The sequence below is a fragment of the Tursiops truncatus genome, chromosome 5 (genome assembly GCF_011762595.2).
Source record: "Tursiops truncatus isolate mTurTru1 chromosome 5, mTurTru1.mat.Y, whole genome shotgun sequence".
Classification (NCBI taxonomy): domain Eukaryota; kingdom Metazoa; phylum Chordata; class Mammalia; order Artiodactyla; family Delphinidae; genus Tursiops; species Tursiops truncatus.
This window is the reverse complement of record NC_047038.1, coordinates 136,990,987-137,016,529: the sequence shown is the minus strand read 5'-3', so window position 1 is coordinate 137,016,529 and position 25,543 is coordinate 136,990,987. Positions and strand designations below refer to the sequence as shown.

Sequence of the window (25,543 nt, the reverse complement as noted above, 5' to 3'; positions counted from 1 at the left end):
AAGCAGCCGCATAGCACAGGGAGATCAGCTCTGTGCTTTGTGACCAGCTAGAGGGGTGGGGTAGGGCGGGTGGGAGGGAGATGTAAGAGGGAGGGAATATGGGGATATAAGTATACATATAACTGATTCTCTTTGTTATACAGCAGAAACTAACACACCATTGTAAAACAATTATATTCCCATAAAGATGTTAAGAAAAAAACAGGAAAAAAAATAATAGCTCATTAAAATAATAAATATGTTTTGAGAACAATGAGACGTAATTTGATTAAGTTTTCTCACTCAGTATGAGCATTTGAACCCTTCATTTTCGTTTTACAGTTATAGTCATTTTTCCTCTGCTCACTGGCAGGTCTTGTAGACCCTTTGCTGGATGAGCTGGCCTCTTTCCTGAAGGGTGTGTGTCAATAGTAAACTGATCATTTTATTTTTCTTTATTAGCATGCTAACTTTTGCTTTGATTTATGGACATTTCTGCTGAGAATATATTGCAGGGAAACATTTTATTAATCCCAATTTCTTTAGTAAAGTCACAACACAGTTATGTCATTTTAGAGAAATTATTATTATGCACAACTGGAAATAATTACTTTGCATTTAAAGAATTCAAACCAAGAATGTAACCTTCAGACATTTTAACGAAATACTAAATTTTTTTAAAAGTCAACTTTTTACTGGTAGATCTTCACCGAATCGATAAATATCACGTTGTTCTAAGAATGACTTAAGTTATGAAGATGCATCAAATTCAGCAAGAGCAGATACTGTTTCAAATAAATGAGAAAATTTGTCAAAGAAAATACGAGTAGTAGAAGAAATTAGAGCCAGAAGTAAGAGCAGAATAGAAAGTGCATGTTAGAAAGTCATGAGTACAGAAAAGTCATGTTGAAGATGGGTCATAAATCAGGCTGTAAACCTTTCATCATTGTCTGTGAAAGAGAAGATGCCTAGTTACGTCATAGAACCCCTAAGGCAACAATGAACTAGCTTCTCAGAAGAAACACTGTTATCCTTGTTAAAGAGAGGAAAGATAACTTTTTCTTCATCTCTTCATAATGAGGGAAAACTGTGGCAATAAGTATAACAGGCTTGTGTTAAAAACCCGAGCAGGTTTCGTAGGGCAGTTTTTCACATTATCTTTTAATTTAGGCTGATGGCCTTAGACAGTGCCATTTGGCAAAACTGCATGTCAGGTCCACTGCATGTCAGGTCCACTGCATGTCAGGTTCACTGCATGTCAGGTTCACTGCTCTTTTGACAGATGTTTAAATATTGAGAAGAATGAAGCACATTCCTCTCGCTTTTCTCCAAATCTTCTTCCGCCTGACCTGCTGAATGGCAGGCGGCGGGATTAGACTCCTGGACAGGAGCCAGGGCAGTGTTATCGTGGGGACCCTGGGGACTGACAGTGCCTCCTTCTCCCTGTGACAGTGTCATGAACCTGGACGACCTGACCCGGCGAGGGCTGTACCTGAGCGACATCCCCCTGCACGATGCCACGCGGGACCTCGTGCTGCTGGGGGAGCAGTTCCGAGAGGAGTACAAGCTGACGCAGGAGCTGGAAATCCTCACGGACAGGCTGCAGCTCACACTGCGTGCCCTGGAAGATGAAAAGAAGAAGACAGACACGTAAGCACGTGCCCTGTGCTTAAAGAGGGCGGGCAGGGCTGGCAGGGCTGGCCTGCGTGGTAGCCGGTGGCCCTGCCGTAGTTAAGACTGACCGTCAGGCTGCTCGCTGCGCAGCAGGCCCGTAAATCCAGACACAAGTTGCTGGGGCAAGGAACAGCGATCGTAGTCGGAAAGACGGCAGACCCAGAAGATGGCGGGCTCGTGTCCCAAACGACCATCTGGCCTGAGTTAGAATTCGGGCTCCTTTTGTACTAAAAGGGGCAGGACCAGCCGAAGGGGGTGGGACCAGCCAAAGGGGCGGGGCTAAAGCCGAAGGTGGGTGGGACCCGCCAAAGGGGCGGGGCTAAGGCTAAGCACTTCCTGGTTCCTGGCCGCGTCTGGGGCTGGGAGGTGTGAATGTCTGCCTTCCTGCGGCCGCTCCCTGGTGAACCTGGTTAGGCTGTTTCCTGGTAGCTAAACAAAGGTATTTAGCTTAAGGCTCGTGACCTGGGGAGCAGGGTTCCCAGAGATGGGCCATCGTGTACAATTTAATCTGATAAGCAACACCCCGTTAGTGATTAGCTTGTAATAGAACACAGAGGTTCTTCCCTATAACAGGACTCCGAGGCGTGGGACCTGCCGTAGGTCTGGAGTCCTAGGTAAACTCGAACACATCACTTCGATAGAAGTTATGCACACAGAAATCAGTCAGTCCTAATAGTAATTTTACAAACCAAGCTGGAAGAATATACGCCAAAGCATGTCTCTGGAAGTCATTAGAAGAATAATTCAAGTGCATATTTCAAGTCCAACTACCCGTTCATCCAGTTCTTCACACAAGAGGTGTACCTCTAGGTGCCAGGGCTGCCCAGGTGCTGGGGGTCACAGAACACTGAACTTAGATTTGGCCATTATATTTTGAAAGTGTTCTGTTCTTGGACTCCAGATTATTTTGGGGTTCAGCAGGTGTGAGTCTGACAGACTGTAGTGTCATCTGTGATGACAGCAATTGCATCTGTAATTTGATACATGAACAAAGGTATCAAAACACAAAACTGTTATTTTTCTACGAATGGTGGATTAAATTATGAACTACTGGGCAAGTAACATTTAAGATAATATTTCGTTTTCAGGTAATTCATTTAAACAGATACACATTGTGCATACTGCTTGGCCTTGCTTGAGTATATTAATTAAAATCAATTAAAGGCATGAAATCACTGACTTTCGTAAGAGAATTTTTCCGGTGGTCTTGCGTGTTCATTTTTAACGTTTGTATAATAGGAAGCTGTCTTGGAGAATTGACCTCATCCTCCTTCGTGTAAGAACTGTGTCACTCTACTTGACACCATAGGGTTGGTAACAGCACCACTTCCTGTCCTTTTCTTGCATTGATGTGTGTGTGTTGCCTGTGGTTGGATGCTGTGCCCACAGGTAAACACAGCAATTAACTGTTTATTGGCAGCTAGATGGATAGAGAATCCACGTAAACGTCTGTCTTCATCCCTAGCTTCTTCCTGCCCTTCTCCTACTTTGTATAATGTAGCTGAAAACTAGTTTCTTCGACACCACTTTACTTTCCTCACGGCCCTGAAGGGAACCCCTTAAGCGGTCCGGTATTTGGCAAATTTCCAAAAGTATGTGGGATGAGGTGGGCCAGTCAGATTCCTCCTACTGCTCGAGAAACCACTCAAAATGTATATTTATCAGTCTGTGGTACAGCTTCCACCATGAAAAACAGCACATTTTATGGCGCTTGTAAGACAGCACTTAGCACCAAGGCTCACAGTCACCTGGATTTGTAAGTCTGAGTTACTCGGACCCTGCTCGGCTGTTATATTAGAAAACCACCAAGGTTTCCATCTTCGTTGGTGTTTGGTTTTCAAGGTGATTTAATGATAAACATTTACTATGAATTTTTGTTGAAATGAAGTAGTTGTACTGGTCACATTTAATATTCAAATACAGCTTTAAAATGTTGTATAAAATGTTCTCTGTTTGAAAGTGAAAAGTGAAACACTGAATAAATTCCACTAAAGGTAGCGAAAAACTGAGACCTCAGCACCATTCTGCACCTTAACCTTGGCACCGGTGCCGTCTGGCTTAGGGGAGGAAGAGGCTCGGAGGTGGTGGCTACTCCTGTGCGCCGTCACGTCAAGGAACCGCAGGTCTGCCTGCTTCCGCTTCTCTGCTCAGCTCTCACTCCTCCCGTGTGCTCACCACTCTCCCTGCTCCCCAGAGCCCCTGGTCCCATCAGCGTGGTCTCAGGATTGTCAACGGAAATAGGATCTTTTCTTGTCTAGACCAATTTCTACCTGCTTTATCCGTTTCTTCCATGAAGGAGTGAGGCAGGAATGAAACAGAAAAATCTGCCCTTTCTTTCTTCCTTCCTTCCTTTCTTTCTTTCATTGAAGTATAGTTGATTTATAATGTTGTGTTAGTTTCAGGTGCACAGCAAAGTGAATCAGTTATATATACATATATACATATTCGTTTTCAGATTCTTTTCTGTTAAAGGTTTTTACAGGATATTGAGTAGAGTTCCCTGAGCTGTACAGTAGGTCCTTGTTGGGGAAATCTGCTTTTCACGTCAGATGACAAACGTTGAGGCAGATGGCTTATCCCTGAGAGGTGAACGTATCCCTGGTTTTGTGGGATCCAAACAGTGCTAAGTGCTTGAATGGCTTCTTTCACCCTGTGAATATCCCAGCAGGAGCGTCGACACACAAGACCACACAAGAAAACTTTGAGTTCCCGGTGTCAGTCCTCTGTTTCGTTTGGCTTATTTTGATTTGCTTTGAACTGGTTTGGATTTGGGGATGTTCTGTGGGATTAAAACAAACCAATTATTTATATTTTCTCGACTTGACTTACAAAGATGGCTAATAGCGGGTGTCCTGTCAGAACCCAAGCCTGCACAGTGCACATGGCATTGAAGTCTACGAAGTGGGCCGGAGAGGCACTGAAGCTGCTCTCAGCATCTCTCACTGTGGCTTTGTCCTCACCCCTCTGGACAGGTTGCTGTACTCTGTCCTTCCTCCGTCCGTGGCCAACGAGCTGAGGCACAAGCGTCCGGTGCCCGCGAAGAGGTACGACAACGTGACCATCCTCTTCAGCGGCATCGTGGGCTTCAACGCCTTCTGCAGCAAGCATGCGTCTGGGGAAGGGGCCATGAAGATTGTCAACCTCCTCAACGACCTCTATACCAGATTCGACACTCTGACGGATTCCCGGAAAAATCCATTTGTTTATAAGGCAAGTCCAGGTCCTGTCCTAATGCAGTCACCATTCCCTGACTGTAGCCCTGCAGGCTTGGTACGGGCAGCTCTCATGCCTTCGTTATTTACCATTTTCTTAAATAATACCTCTCGTTCTAAAACATTCTCTTCCTTGTAACCCAAATGAATGGAACAGACGATTCCCTAGTTAAAATAAAATGTTAAATCCGTGCAGGTGGTTTATCACACATAATATAAACATGGCATTCGTGTCGTTGGTCTGCAAGCGACATTTTTACTGAAAGGTAAAAGTGATTTGCACAGTAAAGAAGCCATGGAGCATAAGAAGGGGACTCAGACCTGCTTCTAGATAACATCAGCTTGAAGGGAAACGTTTATAAGGCATTTCTGCCCTTGGTTTCAGTTAGTAACAAATATAATATTGGAAAAATGCAGTCAGTGGAATATTGCTTCGTAAAGGCAAGAATGTGAACTAAACCACCCCCAGGCATCTGGAGTCATAGAAGTGTCACAAGGACTATTTATTTTATAGTCTTTTTCCGAGGAACAGTGTAACACTTGGTGAGCACATCATAAAAATCAGTGGTTAATGACCAGGATAAATCACTGAACTGGGGGCAGTGGAGCTTTGGCCCATCCAACCATCAGTGTTTTAAGGGGAAATAGGGTAGTAAATTGTTCTACTGGGTAGTAAGCATATCTGAGCTGAGAAACCGGGACTTAACTAGAGGAAAAATAATGCCTGTAACCAGACTCCAAGTGCCAGATGTGTACATTTCAAATAATGACGTTTCTTCTTGTTGGAGTTGAAGGTATCAGAATTTTAAGAGATTCAGGGGAGGAAAGTTGAAAGTTATTGATAGCAATTGGAAGAACGTGTTCTGTGTAAGGGTAGCAAGTGAAACAGTCATGTTTGTACTGACCAATCTGTGCCCTGCTAGGTGGAAACGGTCGGTGATAAGTACATGACGGTGAGTGGGTTACCAGAGCCCTGCATCCACCATGCACGTTCCATTTGCCACCTGGCTTTGGACATGATGGAAATTGCCGGGCAGGTCCAGGTAGATGGTGAATCTGTTCAGGTTAGTAGATAAAACAGATATTATAATGGTAGTAATAGACCTTTTGGACAACTGATTTATATTCTTGACCAGCTAATCATTAATTATGTACAAGGAATAACATCTTGACAACAAAGACTAAGATTTTTAATGTTTTTTTAATTGAAGTATAATTTACAATGTTGTGTTTCTACTGTACAGAAAAGTGGTTCAGTTACACATATATAACGTGTATTCTTTTTCATGTTCTTTTCCATTATGGTAATACAGGATATTGAATATAGTTCCCTGTGCTATACTATAGATCCTTGTTGGTTATTTATTTTATATAGAGTTGTGTGTGTTTGTTAATCCCAAACTCCTCCTGATTTATCCTCCCTCTCCCTTTTCCCTTTGGTAACCATATATCTGTTCTCTATGTCTGTGAATCTGTTTGTGTTTCGTAGATATGTTCGTCTGTGTCATATTTTAGATTCCACATATAGGTGATATCACATGATATCTGTCTTTGTCTGACTTCCTTCACTGAGTATGATAATGTCTGGGTTCATCCATGTTTCTGAAAATGGCATTATTTCATTCTTTTTTATGGCTGAGTAATATTCCATTGTATATATGCACCACATCTTCTTTATCCATCCTTCAGTGGACACTTAGGTTGCTTCCATGTCTTCGCTATTGTGAATAGTGCTGCAGTGAACACTGGGGTGCATGTATCTTTTCAAATTATAGTTTTCTCCAGGTATATGCCCAGGAGTGGGATTGCTGGGTCCTATGACAGCTCTACTTTTAGTTTTTTTAAGGAACCTCCATACTGTTCTCCATGGTGGCTGCACCCGTTTACATTCCCACCACCAGTGTTGGAGGGTTCCCTTTTCTTCACACCCTCTCCGGCATTTGTTATTTGTAGACTTTTTAATGATGGCTGTTCTGACTGGTGTGAGGTGATACCTCGTTGCAATCTTGAGTTGCATTTCTCTAGTAATTAGCGACGTTGAGCATCTTTTCTTGTGCCTTTTGGCCATCTGTATAAACAAAGACTCATATTGTATTGAACCCATTGTATTACATTCTTCCATAGAAATGGGAAACCTGTCCACCCGTTTGAAATCTTCTTTATTCCATATACTGAAAGTCATGAGGATGAGATAAAAACCCCTGTCCCTTCTGGTTTATTTTTTAAAATCTCTTTCCTGTGTCTCATGTAAGTTGCCAGATTCACATCTTTGAAAGCTTCAAACTTGGCAAAAAGAATGTTCCTCTTGAAAGATTTCTGTGAGGGTTTTTGTCTGTAATATGCTTGGAGTTCTAGAGAATTCTTATGATTTTTATATGATGACTCTGCATTATTCTTTAATATAGAGGAAGCAATAATTCACAGTATTGACTTTATTAAGGCGGAGCTTTGATTTCTGCAGATAACGATAGGGGTTCACACAGGGGAGGTAGTCACCGGTGTCATAGGACAGAGGATGCCTCGCTATTGTCTTTTTGGAAATACTGTCAACCTCACAAGCCGAACAGAAACCACTGGACAAAAAGGAAAAATAAATGTGTCTGAATATACGTACAGGTAAGAGACGCATCTAGGTGTTTTTACTGATTTGAAAAATGTCTCTTTGCATGTGTTTTAATTCCCTGGGTGCTTTTATTGCCTTTAACATTTACCACCTCTGCTCTTAGGATTATTTATTATTTATTTGAGAAGGTGGTGTCATTATTTCCAATTTAAGTGATGCTTCACCATCTTAGGAGTTTCTGCTATGATCATTGTTACTAAAACCTCAAGGTGCCTTTAAATAGCTTTGATGTGTGTCACTTTCTCTGTGCAGCCGTGCTCCACGTTTCTCTCCCTGTTCCCTGTCCCCTTTAGATGTCTCATGACACCAGAAAATTCAGACCCACAATTCCATTTGGAGCACAGAGGCCCAGTGTCCATGAAGGGCAAAAAAGAGCCAATGCAAGTTTGGTTTCTATCCAGAAAAATTACGGGAACAGAGGTATGACTCATCAGAGTGTAATTCCTTTTTTAAGACAGACTATAAACATGGGAGCTAAATCATAATCACTGAAAACACGTTTCATTTGCAAAGAATTCTTGCTTACGCGAACTCTTCAGTAGAGCAGCAGAAATACTGAACCATTAGTGAGCCGGTTAGAACTATACAGACTTCTTAGCGGAGACTTTATGGTTGCTGGTTTTGTCCTCTAATGAGATTAAAACCAAAGCAGTAGACGGAGGAGACCTGGTTTTGGTTGTTCCTCCGCAATCTGGCTCAGACCCAGCTGGGGAGTGGGCGGTGAGGGGCGCCCCCGGGCCCTCCCCAGCGCCCTCAGCTGTCGTGAGGGCGCCATCAGGGCCAAGACAGGGCCGCCTTCGCGGGAGGTTTCCTAACCATGACGCTCCAGCTCCTTGTAAGGGCCACGCTGTCACCTCGGGGGATGTTTGGGCATTTTTGGACATCCTGGTCCCTCGTGTGTCTTTCCTGGAGAGAAGAGTGATCTATACTTTTCCGGAATCTAAATGATTCCGCAGGGAGGCTATAGGTGCCTGCTCGTGCCCTGGGTGTACTCCAGCCTGAACCCAGGTGCTGGGGGGCCTCAGAACTCTGGGGTTCGCTCGGTGGTCCTGTGACCCAGGGTGGCTCGTGACACCGAGGCCCTGCCAGCTTTCCCCGCTCCCAGTGGGTTGCATCAGAAACAAGTCTGATGCTTTGTTCCCCGCTGATGCGCTGGTTCTTTGGGGGGGGGGAGACTCCTTGACTATATGTCTTTTCCTGGATGTACACATTCGTTATAAATACGTTTAGAGTAGAAGTCCTGAAAGGAATGGAATGCCAAGTTCTGAAATACTTATCTTCATCTTCTCTTCACTGTTCTCACCTCTGGTGCTAGCTTGCTTCCCGATGTTCTGATAAATTAGCTTCCCGCCAGCATTGCTCATTTGACTTGGGTGCTTCTGTCTCATCCAGCGTGATGCTGGGAATGACTTAGAAAAACTGTAGATATGAATGCAGATCAAATTTTACTTAAAAAGAGAAAGAAAATCTTTTGGGAGTCCTACAAGCTTTATTATCACTGAAAATTAATACCCTATTTTTTCCACTTTGTAAAGGAAACAAAGCAGGATGACAACTGAATCTTGGACCTTGAGGTGAAGAGGACGGGGTGAGGTCCAGTCTTCCCCTAACTCCTGCCAAGCCTGGGAGCAGTCACTCCCTTGGTCCTTTTCCATTTCCCCAAGCCTTTCTCCTGGTTATCTCTTTCCTTGTTCATTATTCAGCTTGAGCTCTGCTTGTGAGTATTTTCAAGGTTTAGTATATTATCTGAAGTTTGGCTTCGTGTGGGTGATGTGAGCTTCACGTGTCTTAAAATCTACTACAGGCATCACCTAACATGGTGACTTGCAAGTAGTAGACACCCAATAAATATTCGTTGAATTTAATTAAATGAAACAGAACAGTATTTGGCCATGTCTCTCTCTCTCTCTCTCTCTCTCTCTCTCTCTATATATATATATACACACACACACACACACACACACACACCCCATGGTTTTCCATATCTGTTCAGTGCTCTCTATATATGCATATGTATATTTTAATGACTATAACATATAAAAAAGTTTTGTCATGTTGGTGTATATCATTATAGAAATCATTTTCTAAAGGAGTGAATTCAGAATTTTAGGGAAAAAATACAATTTATTTTCAGACTCCCCAAATAAGAATTAATATATCATGCTAAGAAAATACTCACTAGTTTGAATTATGCTCACTTTCCTTCAGAAATAGAGAATGCACATTTCTGTTATTAAACTATTGGGTTGTTCACTCAGATCCCGTGGCAATTATAATTCCTCTAAAACGCTGTCGTTTGCATTGTGCCCCTTGTGTAATTATAAGTCTCACTACTCCCGTGCAGCTCTTAAAGCGGCACTGTTTCACAACGAGCTATTGCGTTAGTTTGGGGTAAACGTTAGGGGCTCTGACCACATCCAAGGAAAAAGCTGGAGGCATGGCTGGGGTGTTCCTGTTCGTCAGAGCCCCTGCTGGCCCTTTATTCCCAGAAATTAGCTCCTTTATCTTAGCTTACAAGAATGTGACTATATCCAGGGCATCGTGTTCAGAAAACTTACTTTAATTCCAACATAGAACGCATTCCTGTTGGACTCGTTAGCCTGTCGTCCTTCAGTAGCTCTGATAATTTATTAACATCTATCTTTATAAAATACAGTACAATTACTTTTGTGTAAAAATGTTTGTCTTTAAATTTAGCATTTCCTATCAGCACATTGATATTTGTGTAAAATGTTCTGTGTTCATGTGTAAGAGATCCTGCAATAAATTATTTTTTTCACTTGTCTCTAGACAGTTTTTAATTCAATAAAAATGAAATGAATAGTCTTGTCGGTCATTTGATTGATTAGTGCCGTTTTTGGAATACATCTTATCACTTTGCCTGTTACAGGCTTTCATTTTGATTCCCTGCTGTTAGGATAAAGCTGAATGGTCCCTCTTCCTCAGGCCTATTCCCAGATGGTATTTTTCTCCAATGACAGCGGCAAGACCAACCTTGGCAGGGGTGGGGAGGATATTTGCACAGATACGTGTGAAGTGACACTGACGAGCTCCCGGCATTTTAGGGGTGAAAGACACATACAAATAGCCAAACCGTCTGATATTCATAGTGATGAATGAAATATGTTCAATCCACAGAAAGAATACTCAGAGCGTGAGAAACAAGAGGACGGAAGTGGGGTGGGAAGAAGTCGGCGGGAGACCAGCTGGGTTTTGTGATGGTTTTGTCTGAAGGTGAATTAATGCGTCCCTTGGAGAAGCCTACTCTCAGTGCCTCTGGGTCCCATCCGTTCAGCCCTTCTGGGTAGCACCAGTAGAACCAAATGTTATGGAAAGGTAAGAGTTTCTCAGCTTGATTTGAGGGTAATAGGTACATGTTTTTAAACTACAGAAGAATAGCAGTTTATACCCATGCACAAATATATTTCAGGACCAGTTCGTTATCTCATTTTACTGAAATCTTGATTGAGTCACCAGATGACATGTTCTGTCTCTTCGTCGTGGAAGGTGTGACGTTGTGGTTTGTGATAAGAGGTGTATACGTTTGGTCTTAGCCCCCGTCCCCTTCTGGCTCGGAGCTGCCACAACTCCAGGAATTTCCTAAGTGAGGAAAATGACAAAGGTGTCTTTCATCATGTTAGTGACGTGACTCGGGGCCTGCGCTGGGTTGGGGGGAGCTTGTTGCCAGGTGAACCGACCTGGAGTTCAGAGGGTGGGAACTTTTAGTCCCACCCTGACCCGCGTCTCCTGGGAAGGGAGAGGGCCTGGAGGTTAAATGCTTGCCGGCAGCCAGTGATCTCATCAAGCGGGCCTGTGTGATGACGCCTCCAGAAAAGCCCAAAGGTCGGAGAGCTTCCGGGTTGGTGGACACGGGGCGAGGCAGCGGTGGGCCTGAAGCTCTGCGTGTCTCCCATCTGGCTGTTCTGAGTCACAGCTTCTTGTAATTACAAGGCAGCTAGTAAGTAAAATGGGTCCCTCGGTTTGTGTTTCTCTCTAGCAGGGAACCTTGGGTCTGCAGCCGGTTGGTCGCAAGCGCGGGTGACAACCTGGCCTTGCTTTGGTCTCCAAGTGGGTGCGTATTATAGGGCTGAGCCCTGAACTTGAGGAATCAGAGGCGATCTTGGCGTAGATGGTGTCAGGACTGAGCTGCATTGTAGGACACCAGGCCGGAGTCCTGAGAGTTGCTCTGTGGTGGGGAAAACACCCCACACTGTAAATGGGTGCAGATTCTTACAGGGGAAGAAAAAGAGTCACGTCTCTGCTCACCATTAAGTAGGTTTCTCTTTGCAGCCTCGCTGCCGGCTCTTAGGACCGCTAGGGGGCAGCAGAGGGGCCGTGCAGAATCGAAGCGGGGCGGGCGGAGGGGGGAGAGGAAGGACACGGGGGCTCTCGTAGGAAGCGCTGCTGGCGTGTCTCGGGTCCGGACCGAAGGCCGCTCCCTGCGTGCAATCTGAAATTCATCCCTCCCACAGTCCCCTACGGTCAAAGGAACGTCATGAATAATTATTTTTTCGCCATTATGACCGTTTGTGTAGCAGGAAATCTACTCCTATGCATCATGTTCAGAAATTTCACCCACGTTTTTCCTGCTGATTCTGTAGAAAGGTGTGTAAACGTGTCAAACAGGCCATTTGTACTAGAAGCTATAATTTCGTCCAGAATCATTATAGGCAAGCTAAGTTGCATGTAGCTCATGTTAAAATCTATCAAATACAAATATTGTTTATAATAGACAAGGAGAAAATTGGAAAACCCCTTATTTTGCATTAAAAAATGCATTTAAATGATTCTCTCTTGCTTCTACCATATTGGAGAGAGGAAATAGTATAGGGTAGATGTAAAAAACCAAACAAAAGCAAAAACCACTGTCTGGAGAGTCAAGAACCTGAGTCAAGTTCTGGCAAGGCCAACCCTGTGGTCTTGGCATCTTAGATTCCTAATCTGTGAAAGGAGCTGGACAAGATGATGTCTACAGTCAATTCTTGCTCCAAAATTCCAACATTTCTGTGGTGAAAATTTCAGGGCAGGGATGCTGTGACTTTGGCCTGGCCCTCTGGGGAATTCTTAGAAAGACAATCCAGTCTTAACTCTTTTTAAGTCAAGTAACAATGAGCAGATCAACTGGGTGATTTTAAAGCTAATTTCTAAGAAATAAACAACTCTCTGGCAAACACCTGCTGAAGACTTTTGATTCCAAGCTAAAATCAGAATGACTAGGTCATATTAGTGTATACAAGTATTAAAGCATTAAAAACTGGCCCTATAATATTTCCCTAATTATGTTAAGTTCAAATTCTTTAGTAAAGAGCTGGGCTTTTGATTCTCTAAAAATAAGGGGAGAAAATGTACCTCTATTTCAAGCAGTAGTCTTTCTGAGTAGAAGATAACCTCTTAAAAATTAAAGACAGGAAGTGTCAGTGAGTGGTACATATAGTTTTTAAAAAAAATTATTACCAATAAAATGTATTGCCCGTTTTGTATTAACTTGCAAAATATTTCCTGTTGAAAAAAGAAATCTGTAGCCCAGAGATGGAAACCACTTAAATATCCATCAGTGGGTACATGGATAAAGAAAATGTGGTCCATATATACAGTAGAATATTGTCCAGATTTTAAAGAGAAGGAAATCCTGCCATTTGCAACAACATGGATGAACCTTGAGGCCATTATGTTAAGTGAGATCAAGCCAGACACAGAAAGAGAAATACTGCATGATCTCGCTTATGTGTGGAATCTAAGAAGGGCGAACTCATAGAAGCAGACATGTGCTCAGATGCATGTGCTCAGATCTTCTATGAAAAGCAAATAGTCCTTTTAGATACTTGATTGTTTGCTCCTTGTCAGTACACTGAGTCATACCTTGTTATTTATAAAAACAAAACAAGAAAAGTAGATGAATAGTTGAAAGTGGTCATTAAGTAAAGAAAAAAGTATATGCATGCTCATACTTTTTCATTTATAATATGCAGTTTTGAATAGAGCATTTCTTTTGAACGTAAACACTCTATGTACTATGACACAGTAGAAACGGTGATAAGAACTGTAATAAAGAAAAATGAGTTCTATCTGAGAGATTTTTAGAAAAATATTTAAGGAAAAAGAAATTGGACCTTTTTATAAGTTGCTGACATTTAGCAACTTAGCGTTTTCAGATGATAAAGGACCTTCCATTTTCACGTGATGATTCTTTTGCAATGTTTTTGCATAAGAAGCAATTATGAAACACTATTATCTTTTGACAAAGCTAAGACTCTTTATAAAGATTTAGTTCATCACTCAGGTACCACCCACACTCCATTCTCCTGTTCATTTGTATTCCTGTTAAAGATTGTTCTTTCCCTGTCGACCCAACCTGCTATTTTTGCATTTGACAGGAATATTACCCAGGTATTAACTAAAAATTAATTATGCAAAAGGCAGCTGCTAGAAGTTTTGCACATGTATATACATGAACAGTTTTTACTTTGCTTGTGCTCAACAAAATGTCCCAGAACTTTAGGGACTCTTCAGACTTTAGTGGGAGCAAATGTCCTTACCACACTAACCACAAGCTCTTCTATGTGATCTTACCAAAAAGTTGCTCCCGATATATGTATTTTTGAGATTCATAACTCTTTAAATACAGCTCTTTGTATTCCTTAACAGGTAAATCCCTTTTAAAAAGAGTTCTTGTAAAAATAGTGTTAACGCTATAATAAAAGTTACACACTCCTTTTAAAAATGTGCATTTCTTTAAGTGTTTTCTGTATTGAAACTACTAATTGAACTTCGAAGACAAGAACAAGCTAAGGGGTGATCAGATCTCCTGCTGTCCCTACATCACCAGGTGGCAATCAGGGGGCAATACTACAGTCACTACAGAATGCCCTTGTCCCCAACATTGTTTGGAACATTTTGTGTGTGTTGAATCCTTGTAGCAAGCCATTGAGTAAATATCCTTATTATCACCTCCATTTTACTTAGAAGGAAACTGGGGCACATAAAGTTTGGGTTCCTCACCTAAGGTCAGACAAGAGTGAGTGAAGAACCAGTAGTTATACACGGTAACCAGGTACAGAGCCCGTGCTTCCAACCAGTGTTCTCTGAGGTCTCTCAGGGTACAGGTGAGCAGAGCAGCGGCAAGTGATGAACTTCCAGTGTGTGTCCAAACGTTAGAAGATTGTCGGTCAGGTAATAAAGTTCTAGTTGGACAGGTGGACAGAGAGCGTGAAGGAGGTATGACAGGTGGTTTTGGTCCCGCATCTGATGACTAACACTAAGAACAGGATTTGGAGGCCTGAGGCACAGGCAAGGGACCAATGCAGGTCTAGAGAGGGACACAAGGCAGCAATCACAGGATACAACAAGAGAACCCATATGGTGTGCACCAGGAGAGATGTCCTGTTAGTAACTGGCCCCATTGTGCCTGAAGACCAGATTGGCCTTAGAGTTTTCAGGCTGTGAGACCGACTAATTCAAGAGGGGGCTCTGCTGGGCTGGAGGGGGAGTAGGAAAAGAGCATCATTGGCCGAGTCCTTCCACGAAGGGACTTGCTCAGAGTGCAGACTGCTGGCTCCCTGGATGTAGAGGAAGTCCTCCAGAGGGCGGTGACCTCACCGTCCTGCACCTGCCCCCATCACTAGCATTTTCTATTTATCTGTGAGGGCTGCTGACCAAGGGAACATTTTTGACTTTCCTTTCTAAGGCTTCAAACAAGGTCTCTCAGAAATATACAAGACATTTCCTTTATTTCCCATCTTCTGTTGTACCTGGATGTAATCCATTTCCATTCTTCTATTTGTTCTAATGTTGATGACTAAAAACAGATATCTCTGTGACAGTGAAATATAAAATCTTTATTCATTCTTCTGGTGTTATATCAGTTTCCAAGAAAAGGAGGGACCTGACTTCTTCAATGTTTCTTATTATCAATCTTATTTGAGCAATAAAATAAATAATGATAATATTGGATTGTAACCAAAGTATTTAAAAAAAACCTTTCTGAATCCATGCTGATTTAAATCAGTGACTGAAAAAAAATAAATAAAAGAGGGAGATAGGACAACTCTTCCTTATGGAGTAATTCCAATAGAAATAATTACGAATGAATCAGCTACTTGGGGATAAAAGAGAAAAATCTGGAGAGTCTGAATAATAGATCTAAAATGAAATCAAATTAATTAATAGGTACCTGGAGCTAACTTATTCCATATTTTTGGCTAGGAGTTTCGCTTCACTGTAAAAAGTAGTTGGAGTACTTAAAAATAACTCGCTGTGTTACCGTCTACTTAGCGTAATAGAAAATTTCATTTTTCTCAAAATATGTTCAGGGAGCAACACTATAAATGTATTTATAGTATATCCCCCTTTCATATTTATATATTTTGTTGTATTAAAGATTACATGACGCTGTGTCTAGCACACCGTATATTCGTTCGGGAGTCTTCTTACATTCCCAGATGTCAAGTCCCTGTTTTCTGTCCTCCATATTCTGTATGCTTTGACAGATACTCAAGTTTGCCTTCTCATTAAGCCTTTGTGTAATACAATTTCCTATATTCTTTCACAAAATTTGAATATTGTATACACCGTTTAAGTCTTTCAGAATTTTCCCGTGTCATTAAAAAAAAGTCATTAATTCAATTTAACAAAATTTTAATATTGTTTATTTCCACTTTTTAACCATTACAAATAATGCTGCAACGAGTCTCATAAATTTTTGTGCTTTTTTCTTATTATTTTCAGAGGATGCACTCAAGAAGAGCAATTTTTTGATAATAATTAATGCTTCTTAATGTATTTCTAAATTACCCTTCAGACAGACAGTAAGTGCTTTAGGACAGTGTTCATTTTCCTGTCAACACGACAGAGTACTGTTAGTATTTTTATATTCATTAAATCTTTCAAGCCCTGATTTCTATCTCATTATTTTCTTGTATTTCTGTAATTATTTAGTGAGTTTTAGTATATGCATTATTTCCTGGCCATTCTCATCTCTCTCTTCCTGTGGGTATGGCATATTTGCATTCTTTGACCTCTTTATGGGTGGGATGTTTGTTTTTATGGACGCTTTGGAACACACTATGTAATAGAGATATCAGTGTTCTGTTAACACGCACAGTATTTTCCCCCTAATTTTCATTTCCTTTTGTAATGTTAGTTTTGGTTGGGCATAATATCCTGGTGGATTTCTCTTCCTTGTCTTGTAGACATTATGACAATCTCTGACCGTGTAGAGAGTCGTATATCTGTGTAGCAGAAGTATTTTACGTGGAGTTTTTTTGTCTCCGGAATGCCCAGATCACAGAGACTGAATTCTTTTACCGTTACCTGCATCATGCTTATAAGACCATGCATCCCTCAGTGCAGCAAAACTGTGTGTCCTTTGCTTCCCTAAATCATGTTTAAAAATGAGTGCTGTAGGGCTTCCCTGGTGGCGCAGTGGTTGAGAGTCCGCCTGCCGATGCAGGGGACATGGGTTCGTGCCCCAGTCTGGGAAGATCCCACATGCCGCGGAGCGGCTGGGCCCGTGAGCCATGGCCGCTGAGCCTGCGCGTCCGGAGCCTGTGCTCCGCAACGGGAGAGGCCACAACAGTGAGAGGCCCGCGTACCGAAAAAAAAAAAAAAAAAAAAAAAAGAGTGCTGTAGACATCTTTAAAAGAATCATGCATGAGATGAGACTCATGCACTTCCCATGTCGTAGGGGTAGGTACCTCCTTTCCTTTCCTTCCTTCCCCTCATTCTCTCTCACTCTCTCTCTCTGGCTCTCACTCTCACTCATTGTCTCTCTCTCTCTCTCCCCCTCTCTCCCTCCTGCTCAAAACAAAAATAATATAGGGCTGTTTATTGTAAGAAAGCTCCTTTTTGGCCTCAAGAGGATATGGGAACAGCTCCAAGGAGATTTTGATTTGCTCTTAATAGAGATAGAAATTTGCCAGTGCTTTAGAAAGATGCACTAGTTTATTCAGAACATCCGAATGGTCACTGACAGAAGTCACACTTAATTGGTGATATACTGTGGTTGTTACCATATGAAAAGTTGAATGTCATTGAAAATTGATATTTGAGTCATCTGAGCTACTCCTTCCTCTTTCCACAGGTATTTACTTATTGCAGATGTTAAGAACGTGGAATAATGGATTTGCATAAAAGCTGCCACATATTATTGTGTGGATGATAACCGACCAACATGTAGAAATTGTTGAGCAGCTTTTGCAGTAATTCATCTTCTTTCTTATTTTCTCAAAACCCCTAACTCTGGAAAAATCTGTGTCAATTGATTTTAAATTGGATTTGTAGATCTAAATCCCTTTTCGTATGACTTGTATTCCTGCCACTCCCCATTCTTCATTCTGATTTTGGATATAGGCATTCCAGTGAGATCATTTTTATTCCTGCTAAGCCCTAGAAGAAAATTTTCTATCACCTTAAATCTAAAAGTAATTACTCACATGCCAACATTCATTTTGCCTTCAGATGAAGAGTGATGCTCCAATAGGCTTTCAGAAGTTTAGTAATGAGATGATTTAACAAAATAAGTAACAGAGTCCCTACATTAGATACATTTTTTCCAAAGTCAGCCATTCATTTCTTGCTGAACAAATGGACTTATTTGTTTTCTGAATGATTTAAAATAACTGTTCTTACCCGCAAGGACTTACCGTGTAGCACAGGGAACTATACTCAATATCTTGTAATAATGGAAGTGAATATAAAAAAAGAAAAAAATATATTTATATGTATAACTGAATCATTTTGCCATACACCTGAAACTAACAACATGGTAAATCAACTATATTTCAATGAAAATTTCTTAAAAAAATAAAGAAAAGAAAAAATATTCACCATAAAAATGCTCATTAAAAAATAAAAATAAAATAAAATGTATTATGGAGCTTAAAATAAATAAGTGAAGTAAAGTAACTGTTCCTCTTCCTAAACATTGTTTCTCATTATTTTTCTTCATGACAAGGAAAATTGCAATAAATCTCGGGTGATGACTACTCGCAAAGGAATTATCAGAACAGAATACACTGACCGGCAACTTTTGGGGATAAATTCTCAGTCAGAAGAGTTTTTCTTCCAGTAACTACCACACTCACCCGGATCACTCGCCTTACAACTCGCCAAAACAACCCGACAATTCGGCCGATGCCTGTACTGATGTTAGCCTAAGAGCCGTGCAATACTTACTCCCTCATGTTAAAGGGGACAGAGTTTAGGTAGGACCCTCTGCCCGTCCCACTGACCCTCTGGGCATCACAGTCTCCCTAGCAGGTTACCATCCTCTGAATCCAATCAGAGCTACACAGATCCTGGTCATGGTTCTGCTGCAGTAGCTCCTTACTTTTCGGTAATTTCTTGTTCTCTAGAGAATCTCACCTTCCATCCTGCCTCTTAATGTCTACTGAATATTTACAGCAAAAATAAGATGCATACGCATCAGATTGGACAAAAAAGACACTTCAAAGGCTCACGTTATGATCTGATGGGAAACACAGTCTGTGTGAACTAAGACAGCAAAGTCAGAGACTGACATGGCAGTAGACAGTCAAGGTGGAAAAGCACGTTCCAGAAACTCCCAGCAATTTCGCTTCTAATAACGTAACCAAAAGGAAATGTACAGTTCCATTGCAAGATCTTTGCTATAGTAAAATACTGAAATTATGTAAATATGAATTCGTTGGGGAAAAGTCAGTAAATAAATCATGGTATATTTATTGATGTAATTTTGTGCAACAAATAAACTAGATCTTCATGTGTTAACATGAATACACAGTAAACACGTAAAATAAAAAGACTAGGTTTTAGACTGACATATATAGCACTGACTCAATCCATGTAAAATCTGAGGGAGATATAGGGCAAACTATAATGTTAAATATGAATGGTAGGCTTGTGGCTGTTTATTTTATTATTTTCTTAAATTTTTCATTATATTTAATAATCATAAAAGTGTCAATTGCATATATCTCATTTTCTATGTTAATTTCTATATAAAGTGTTCAATTGTCTTATTTAACTACCGATTTATTATAACCTTTAAGTAATTTTAAAATGAGTGCTGATTAAATGTCACACAGTATTTAGACAAAAAGGAACTAAGTAGAGATTGAAGAATCTGGGAGAACGTAAACAGAGAAGGCAGAACCTTGAAGAGTGCGGAAGATTTCAGAACTTCCATGAAAAGGAAGGATATTGCTGAAAAAGAGGAGAAGATGAGGAGATTTACTGAGGAACAAATCATCCCGGTGACTTTGTGGGACAGAGAAAGAGCTGCCCTGGATTAGTGTGACCAGAAGGAAGTCAAAAACGATGCTGACTACGTAAGATGGACAGCTTGCAAGGGGCGATGGGAAATTGGAAACTCTAAAATCATTTGGGATGAGAGAATGCCACGAAAAGAGAAACGTAATACCTAAGACACGTTCTCATGTACTACATTGTTGAGAGGACGTGTTGAATTCTGGGAGACTATTTATTGTCCAGTTTCAGGAATGAAAGCCTGCCTTAAGGCAGTGGCCATGGAGCATGAGAGAAAATGAGAAAGGAGAGAACATGTCCAAGGAGAAAGGACAGGATTTTGTGATTAGAGGTGGAACACACGCTCTGCAGGAACCGAGCATTGTCAACAATCCAGAAACAGCAAAATTAAAACCACCAGCTCAATAAACAGTACTTAGTAAGAGTTTAGTGGGCACAAAACAGCTCGAGAACCGGGAGCTTCTCAGTGGCTTCAGTGGTTTTGTCTGCTCTGGGAATCCTCAAGCTTGGTTTCCATTTTGTATTGATTTTTTTTTAAACATCTTTATTGGAGTAGAATTGCTTTACAATGGTGTGTTAGTTTCTGCTGTATAAGAAAGTGAATCAGCTATACATATACATATACCCCATATCTCCTCATACATGCACCACTAAATGTAAAACAGCTCGTGGGAAGCAGCCGCATAGCACAGGGAGATCAGCTCGGTGCTTTGTGACCTCCTGGAGGGGTGGGATAGGGAGGGTGGGAGGGAGGATCAAGATGTATTGAATTTTTTTTTTTTTTTAAACTTAGAGGTTTCTTTCTTTCTTTCTCTTTGGCTGTGTTGGGTCTTCGTTTCTGTGCGCGGGCTTTCTCTAGTTGCGGCGAGCGGGGGGCCACTCTTCATCGCGGTGCGCAGGCCTCTCACTGTTGTGGCCTCTCCCGTTGCGGAGCACAGGTTCCGGACGCACAGGCTCAGCGGCCATGGCTCACGGGCCTAGCCACTCCGCAGCATGTGGGATCCTCCTGGACCGGGGCACGAACCCGTGTCCCCTGCATCGGCAGGCGGACTCTCAACCACTGCACCACCAGGAAAGCCCTGGGGTATTGAATTTTAACCGAGTTCATGCTCACAGCATTGAAGAGGTCTCGTGACTGCAGGAAGAGTTTGCAGTGTGCCCCAGACACTGTGCACTCGGGACGTGCACCGTCGTGCAAGCCGGCGCTACGCCCTCAGCCCTGCGGCTCCTCCAGCTTCTACTCGTCACCGGTCGTGAGGGGTTCTCAGGGTGTGTGGCAGCGCTTGGGTCCCGCGCAGCTCAATTAACAACCCCAAATGCAGCCGCAGGTGCTTCCCAGGACCCACAGTCCTTGGCCGAATGCTCAGTTATCTTGGATCTGAGCCAAGTTTACTTCCATAAACTCCCTGAGTTTCAAGGTAATTCCTCTTTGCTGTTGGAGGAGAGGCCACAGAAGCAAGAGTTCATCCTCAGCCCCGTCTCCCCAGCTATGCCTGTAATTCTCACTGCAGCAATTTCTACAATATTTGACCCATAGAGACAGACCCACTGAAACACCGACGGCAATCAGGACTTGTAGCTTCCAGTGAAGGGTGGGAATTTCCTTTCCGAAACATGCTGACGATGACCAGTCTCACAGGTTTTCTGATGGCCCTTAAACACTGGGATGACTCAATTCCCTCCGTAATCCATTCTTTTTTGCACCTTTTAGTAGAGTTTGATGGACGAATTCAACTCCATATGTTACTTTTCCAAACTTCAATTTACTTTTTCCTCTGGCCAATCAATCTCATGAGTTATGACATCACTGGGGAGTTTTAGGTTAACCCCTGAAAACATACCTTTATCCTGAGATTATAGTTTACTCAAGTTTCATTTACATTTAGGTTTATAAGTAAAACTGTGAATCTTTTATTATGACATATAGCTGCTGTGGAGAGCTTAAAAATACGCTTTACATAACGCATCTCAGTTAATATTACTTCTCAGACTTTCACCCAAAGATCTCTTTCTATCTGAAATGCACTGCCGGTTAGCACAGGACTCACAGGAGGCCAGTGGTCACTAAACTTCAGGCCCATCTGGGCTGGTAGAGCATCCCATACCCTAACCTTTAAGAAACAAATTTGCAGCGACACAGGGTCTTCAGGTGGGCATCTGATAATCCACTTTGATTCTCCTTCAGATTTCTAAAATTCTCCAACACAGATTTCTAAAATTGCCTTCCCCGTAGAGAGATATTCCTAATCGTTCAGTTACTGGGGGCCCGTTTGATTGGCCATACGTTAGTCTGTAAATATCCAAGCATTATTCTTGGGGTGGGAATCCAAAGCCTCAGTTTCTAGATGAGTTAGCCCTAAAGTATGTCTTTTTCCATTACTCAAACTTTCATTCATTAAAAAATATTTCCAAAATGCTTTCTACGTAATCGCTACTGTTCTAGGTGCAGGGAATTCCATGGTGGAAAAAAAAAAACCCAAAACAAGACAGTGCCTGTTTCTTTTTTTATATATAAATTAATATATATATACTTGAATACAGACACAGAGATGAAGATATGTATAAAGAGATAGTATCTACAATGGATTTTACCGAACCCCCAGAACTATAACATAAAGTCACAAAGCAGTGAGTTAGTCACGAGTTGAGCTGAAGGTATCATGAAGAGAACAGCAAAAGATTTTGTCCTAAGTGGACATCAGCGTTCCTATGCGCTGGTTTTGTTCCCTAGATGAATCTGCAGTGCAGCAGCCCCCGGCTCTTTTCAGGGATCTCCAGCAAGAACAAAATGCATATCCAGTAGAAACTGGTGACTATATACTCAGTGATTTCTGGAATTGTAATCACGCTGGCCCACAAAATAGGCCCAGCAGACGTCTGAGATCTGCTGGTATAAAACCAATAAAGAAAGTGAATAAATCATGTTTTTTCATGAAAAGCAAGTTAAACATTACTAATTTTTAAATGATTTGAAGCTAATTAGTGAATAGTAACTGATATATGAATAAGAGTTAACGGTATCATATTGTTTGGTATAAATAATGCAACAGCAATGAATATGTCTCAATATTATCTCAGAAGAAAGAGAGAAAAGGCAAACATAAAATCCATTTCCAGAAATATAACTCGAAGACTTTGGAGGATATTAAATCGCAGCAAATTCATAAAACCTCCTAGACAAGTACAAATTCATTTCTAAGTGCTGAATGGAGAACAGAAGTTGGACATTAGGGTGGCATTACTGGATAATGATACTTTCCAGAAACAAATTTCCAAGCCCTTTGTGACGTCAAGTGTCCAAACGATTTCTTTTTGCAGTATTTCGTTATACGACAATATATTAGCACAGCACTGCCTTCTTTTTAAGAAGTTCTAAACATCTATGTGATTTTATTGTTTGTGCTTTTTTGTGGTAACATGGGTATAACATAAAAGTTGCCATGTGGACCAATCGTAAGTGTACGGTTCTGAGGCACGAAGCACATAGCCATTGTTGTAAAACCGTCGCCACCATTGTCTCCAGAACCTTCTCATCTTCCCCAGCGGAAACTCCGTCCCCATGAAACACTAGCTCTTCGCCCCTCCCCCAGCCCCCTGTACCCACCACCTTCGTTCGTCTTTACGGATTTCACTGCCGTAGCACTGCCTTCTTAAAGAGATACGTTATTAATCTTTTGCTCCTCGCCTGGGCCGTGCCTAGGACGATGCTGTTTTGCGAGCGCTGAGGAATTTGTGTGTTTCCTCCCTGTTCAGGGGCTCAGCTGCCAGGGCCTGACTGCGCTCACTCTGCCTGACTCCGATGCCCTCTTCTGTCTCCTCCACGACCTCCCAGTAGGCGGTGAGATCTAGGAAATCAGCAATTATGTTTGCCAAGGACGGAAGGAACGTGAAGTGCTCAGCACTTAATAAATTCAGGCTTGTTCAGGCTCTTTGCAGCCCAATCTGCCTGGAGTTCTGTGCAGAGGTCTTCGTCGCTGACATTCGACCCCGACATGGGTTGGGGTACGTCTGAGGGGAAGGAGATGCTGAGCGTGACTAGGACATGATGAGCCCCGGCCTTTACTCGCGAGCACCCCTGTGAGTTTGCTGCAGGCGACTCAAGGGGCTGGAAAGATGTCAGATTTATGCGGCAGGCGAATGACAAGCCCTATGGATTCCTTTCCACAAACATTGAGTGTGTGTCTAATTTTATTTCAAGTCTTGGTCCTGTCCCGTGTGACTTACAGGGTCCTGGAGAAGGCACACGGTTTTCCCGAGTCTCGGCGCTCCGTCTGTGGCTGGGCTTTTAGACTGGCAAGAAGCGATTAAACAACGTATGGACAGAACTGGCCCAGACCCTGCATATACTGGGTGTTTAATGAATGGTGGTCACTTACCTGACATTCTTAATATATTAGGACAGAGACTCTGCTTTCTTAATACATTCTGCAAGTCGTTATATGTGACCAGAGTAGCTAAACAATATTTTTAAATAACTTGTGAACTCTCACCATCTCCAGCTCAGATTCCACCTTGAACTTCATTAGTACATTGAGTTACCTCTTGGTATTTCTGCTTGGTTGTTCAATAGGTATTTCAAATATTCCAAGCCAAACTCTTGATATTTCCCCATTTTAATGCAATAACACTGCACAGCCAGTTCATCAATAAATATTTGTTTTACCTTCAAATATGCCCAGATTCCAACCTCTCACCCACTCACTGCTACCACCTGTGCCTAAGCTGTCATCATCTCTCACCTGGATTTTTCCAGTCGCTTTCTGGTTGGTCCTTCTGCTTCTGACTTTGGCGTACTCCATCTCAATAGATACTCACTCTTTGCTCTTCACGCAAGAACCAACGTAATACTTATGCAACTTGCAGATCCATCACTCTCCTTCTCCAAACTCCGCAGAGACTTCCCAGAATATGCCAAGGAAAACCCTCTGTGGCCCTGAGAGATTTCTGTCCACCAGCGACCCACGCCCGGGCCATCCTTGGCCATCACCTACTCTGCCTGTTGACACATCCAGTTCCAAGCTATTCTACCCACACACGAGGCATGCTGTTGGCCTAGGACCTTCCTCTGCGTGTGGTTTTCCCTCCTGAAACGTCCTTTCCCCATTAGTATCGAGGCCAACTCTTACATTGCCTTTAGGTCAGCAGTTTTCAAAGTGTGGTTGCAGACCCCTAGGGGCCCCCGTTATCTTTTAGGGAGGTTCACAAAGTCAAAATTATTTTCATAAAGTACTAACGTGTTATTTGACATCTTCACTATGATTGTATTTCAAGAAAGCTGCAGTAGCCACTTTCGATGTGGCGCACCGTTTTCACTTGAAGGAACGACTGACAAGCTACGGTCCTTCAGACTATGAAATTTGGGGGACATTTTCATGATGAACGAAACGAACATTTGTTCATAATGAACAAAACGAACTGTTGCACCAGAAAAATAACAGATAAGACCTGCAGCCACAGTAAATTTCAAGCTTAACTTTTACGCTAAAGTGAGAATTTTGGAAAATTTATGTCTGCTATGATGAGCTTGACAACTCAATTTTTAAAGACATTTATGGCAGGATAAGTAATGGTATTAAATTGAAATGTGCATTATATAATAAAGTGGATCAATATTTGGAAAATCTGCATAGCCGAGAGAATTCTTCTCATGTCCAAATCATGCATGAGAAAGAGATCCAAAGTGCAAGATCAATGAGTATAAACACAATTGAGTACGAAAAGTTCACTGAGATGTTTTGACATTTCAGTGCTCACAGCTTCCAAATGTCACCCTGCCCTTTTCTTGTCCCCAGAGAGTTACGCTGATGAGAAG

The 25,543-nt window shown here is 41.9% G+C and overlaps 1 protein-coding gene across 4 annotated transcripts in view; it reads left to right on the top strand.

Annotated features, from left to right (window-relative positions):
* The window catches only part of GUCY1B1 (guanylate cyclase 1 soluble subunit beta 1), a 47,662-nt gene extending 37,390 nt beyond the window's left edge, over positions 1-10,272 (top strand). For all 4 annotated transcript variants that reach the window (XM_033857428.2, XM_073805630.1, XM_033857429.2 and 1 more), the window contains 6 exons: positions 1,432-1,629; positions 4,626-4,863; positions 5,789-5,929; positions 7,327-7,481; positions 7,782-7,908; positions 9,024-10,272. In XM_033857428.2, the coding sequence (XP_033713319.1) occupies positions 1,432-1,629; positions 4,626-4,863; positions 5,789-5,929; positions 7,327-7,481; positions 7,782-7,908; positions 9,024-9,047 (883 nt within the window). In that variant the 3' untranslated portion in view covers positions 9,048-10,272. The remainder of the gene's footprint in view (positions 1-1,431; positions 1,630-4,625; positions 4,864-5,788; positions 5,930-7,326; positions 7,482-7,781; positions 7,909-9,023) is intronic.
* Positions 10,273-25,543: the final 15,271 nt, after the last annotated feature.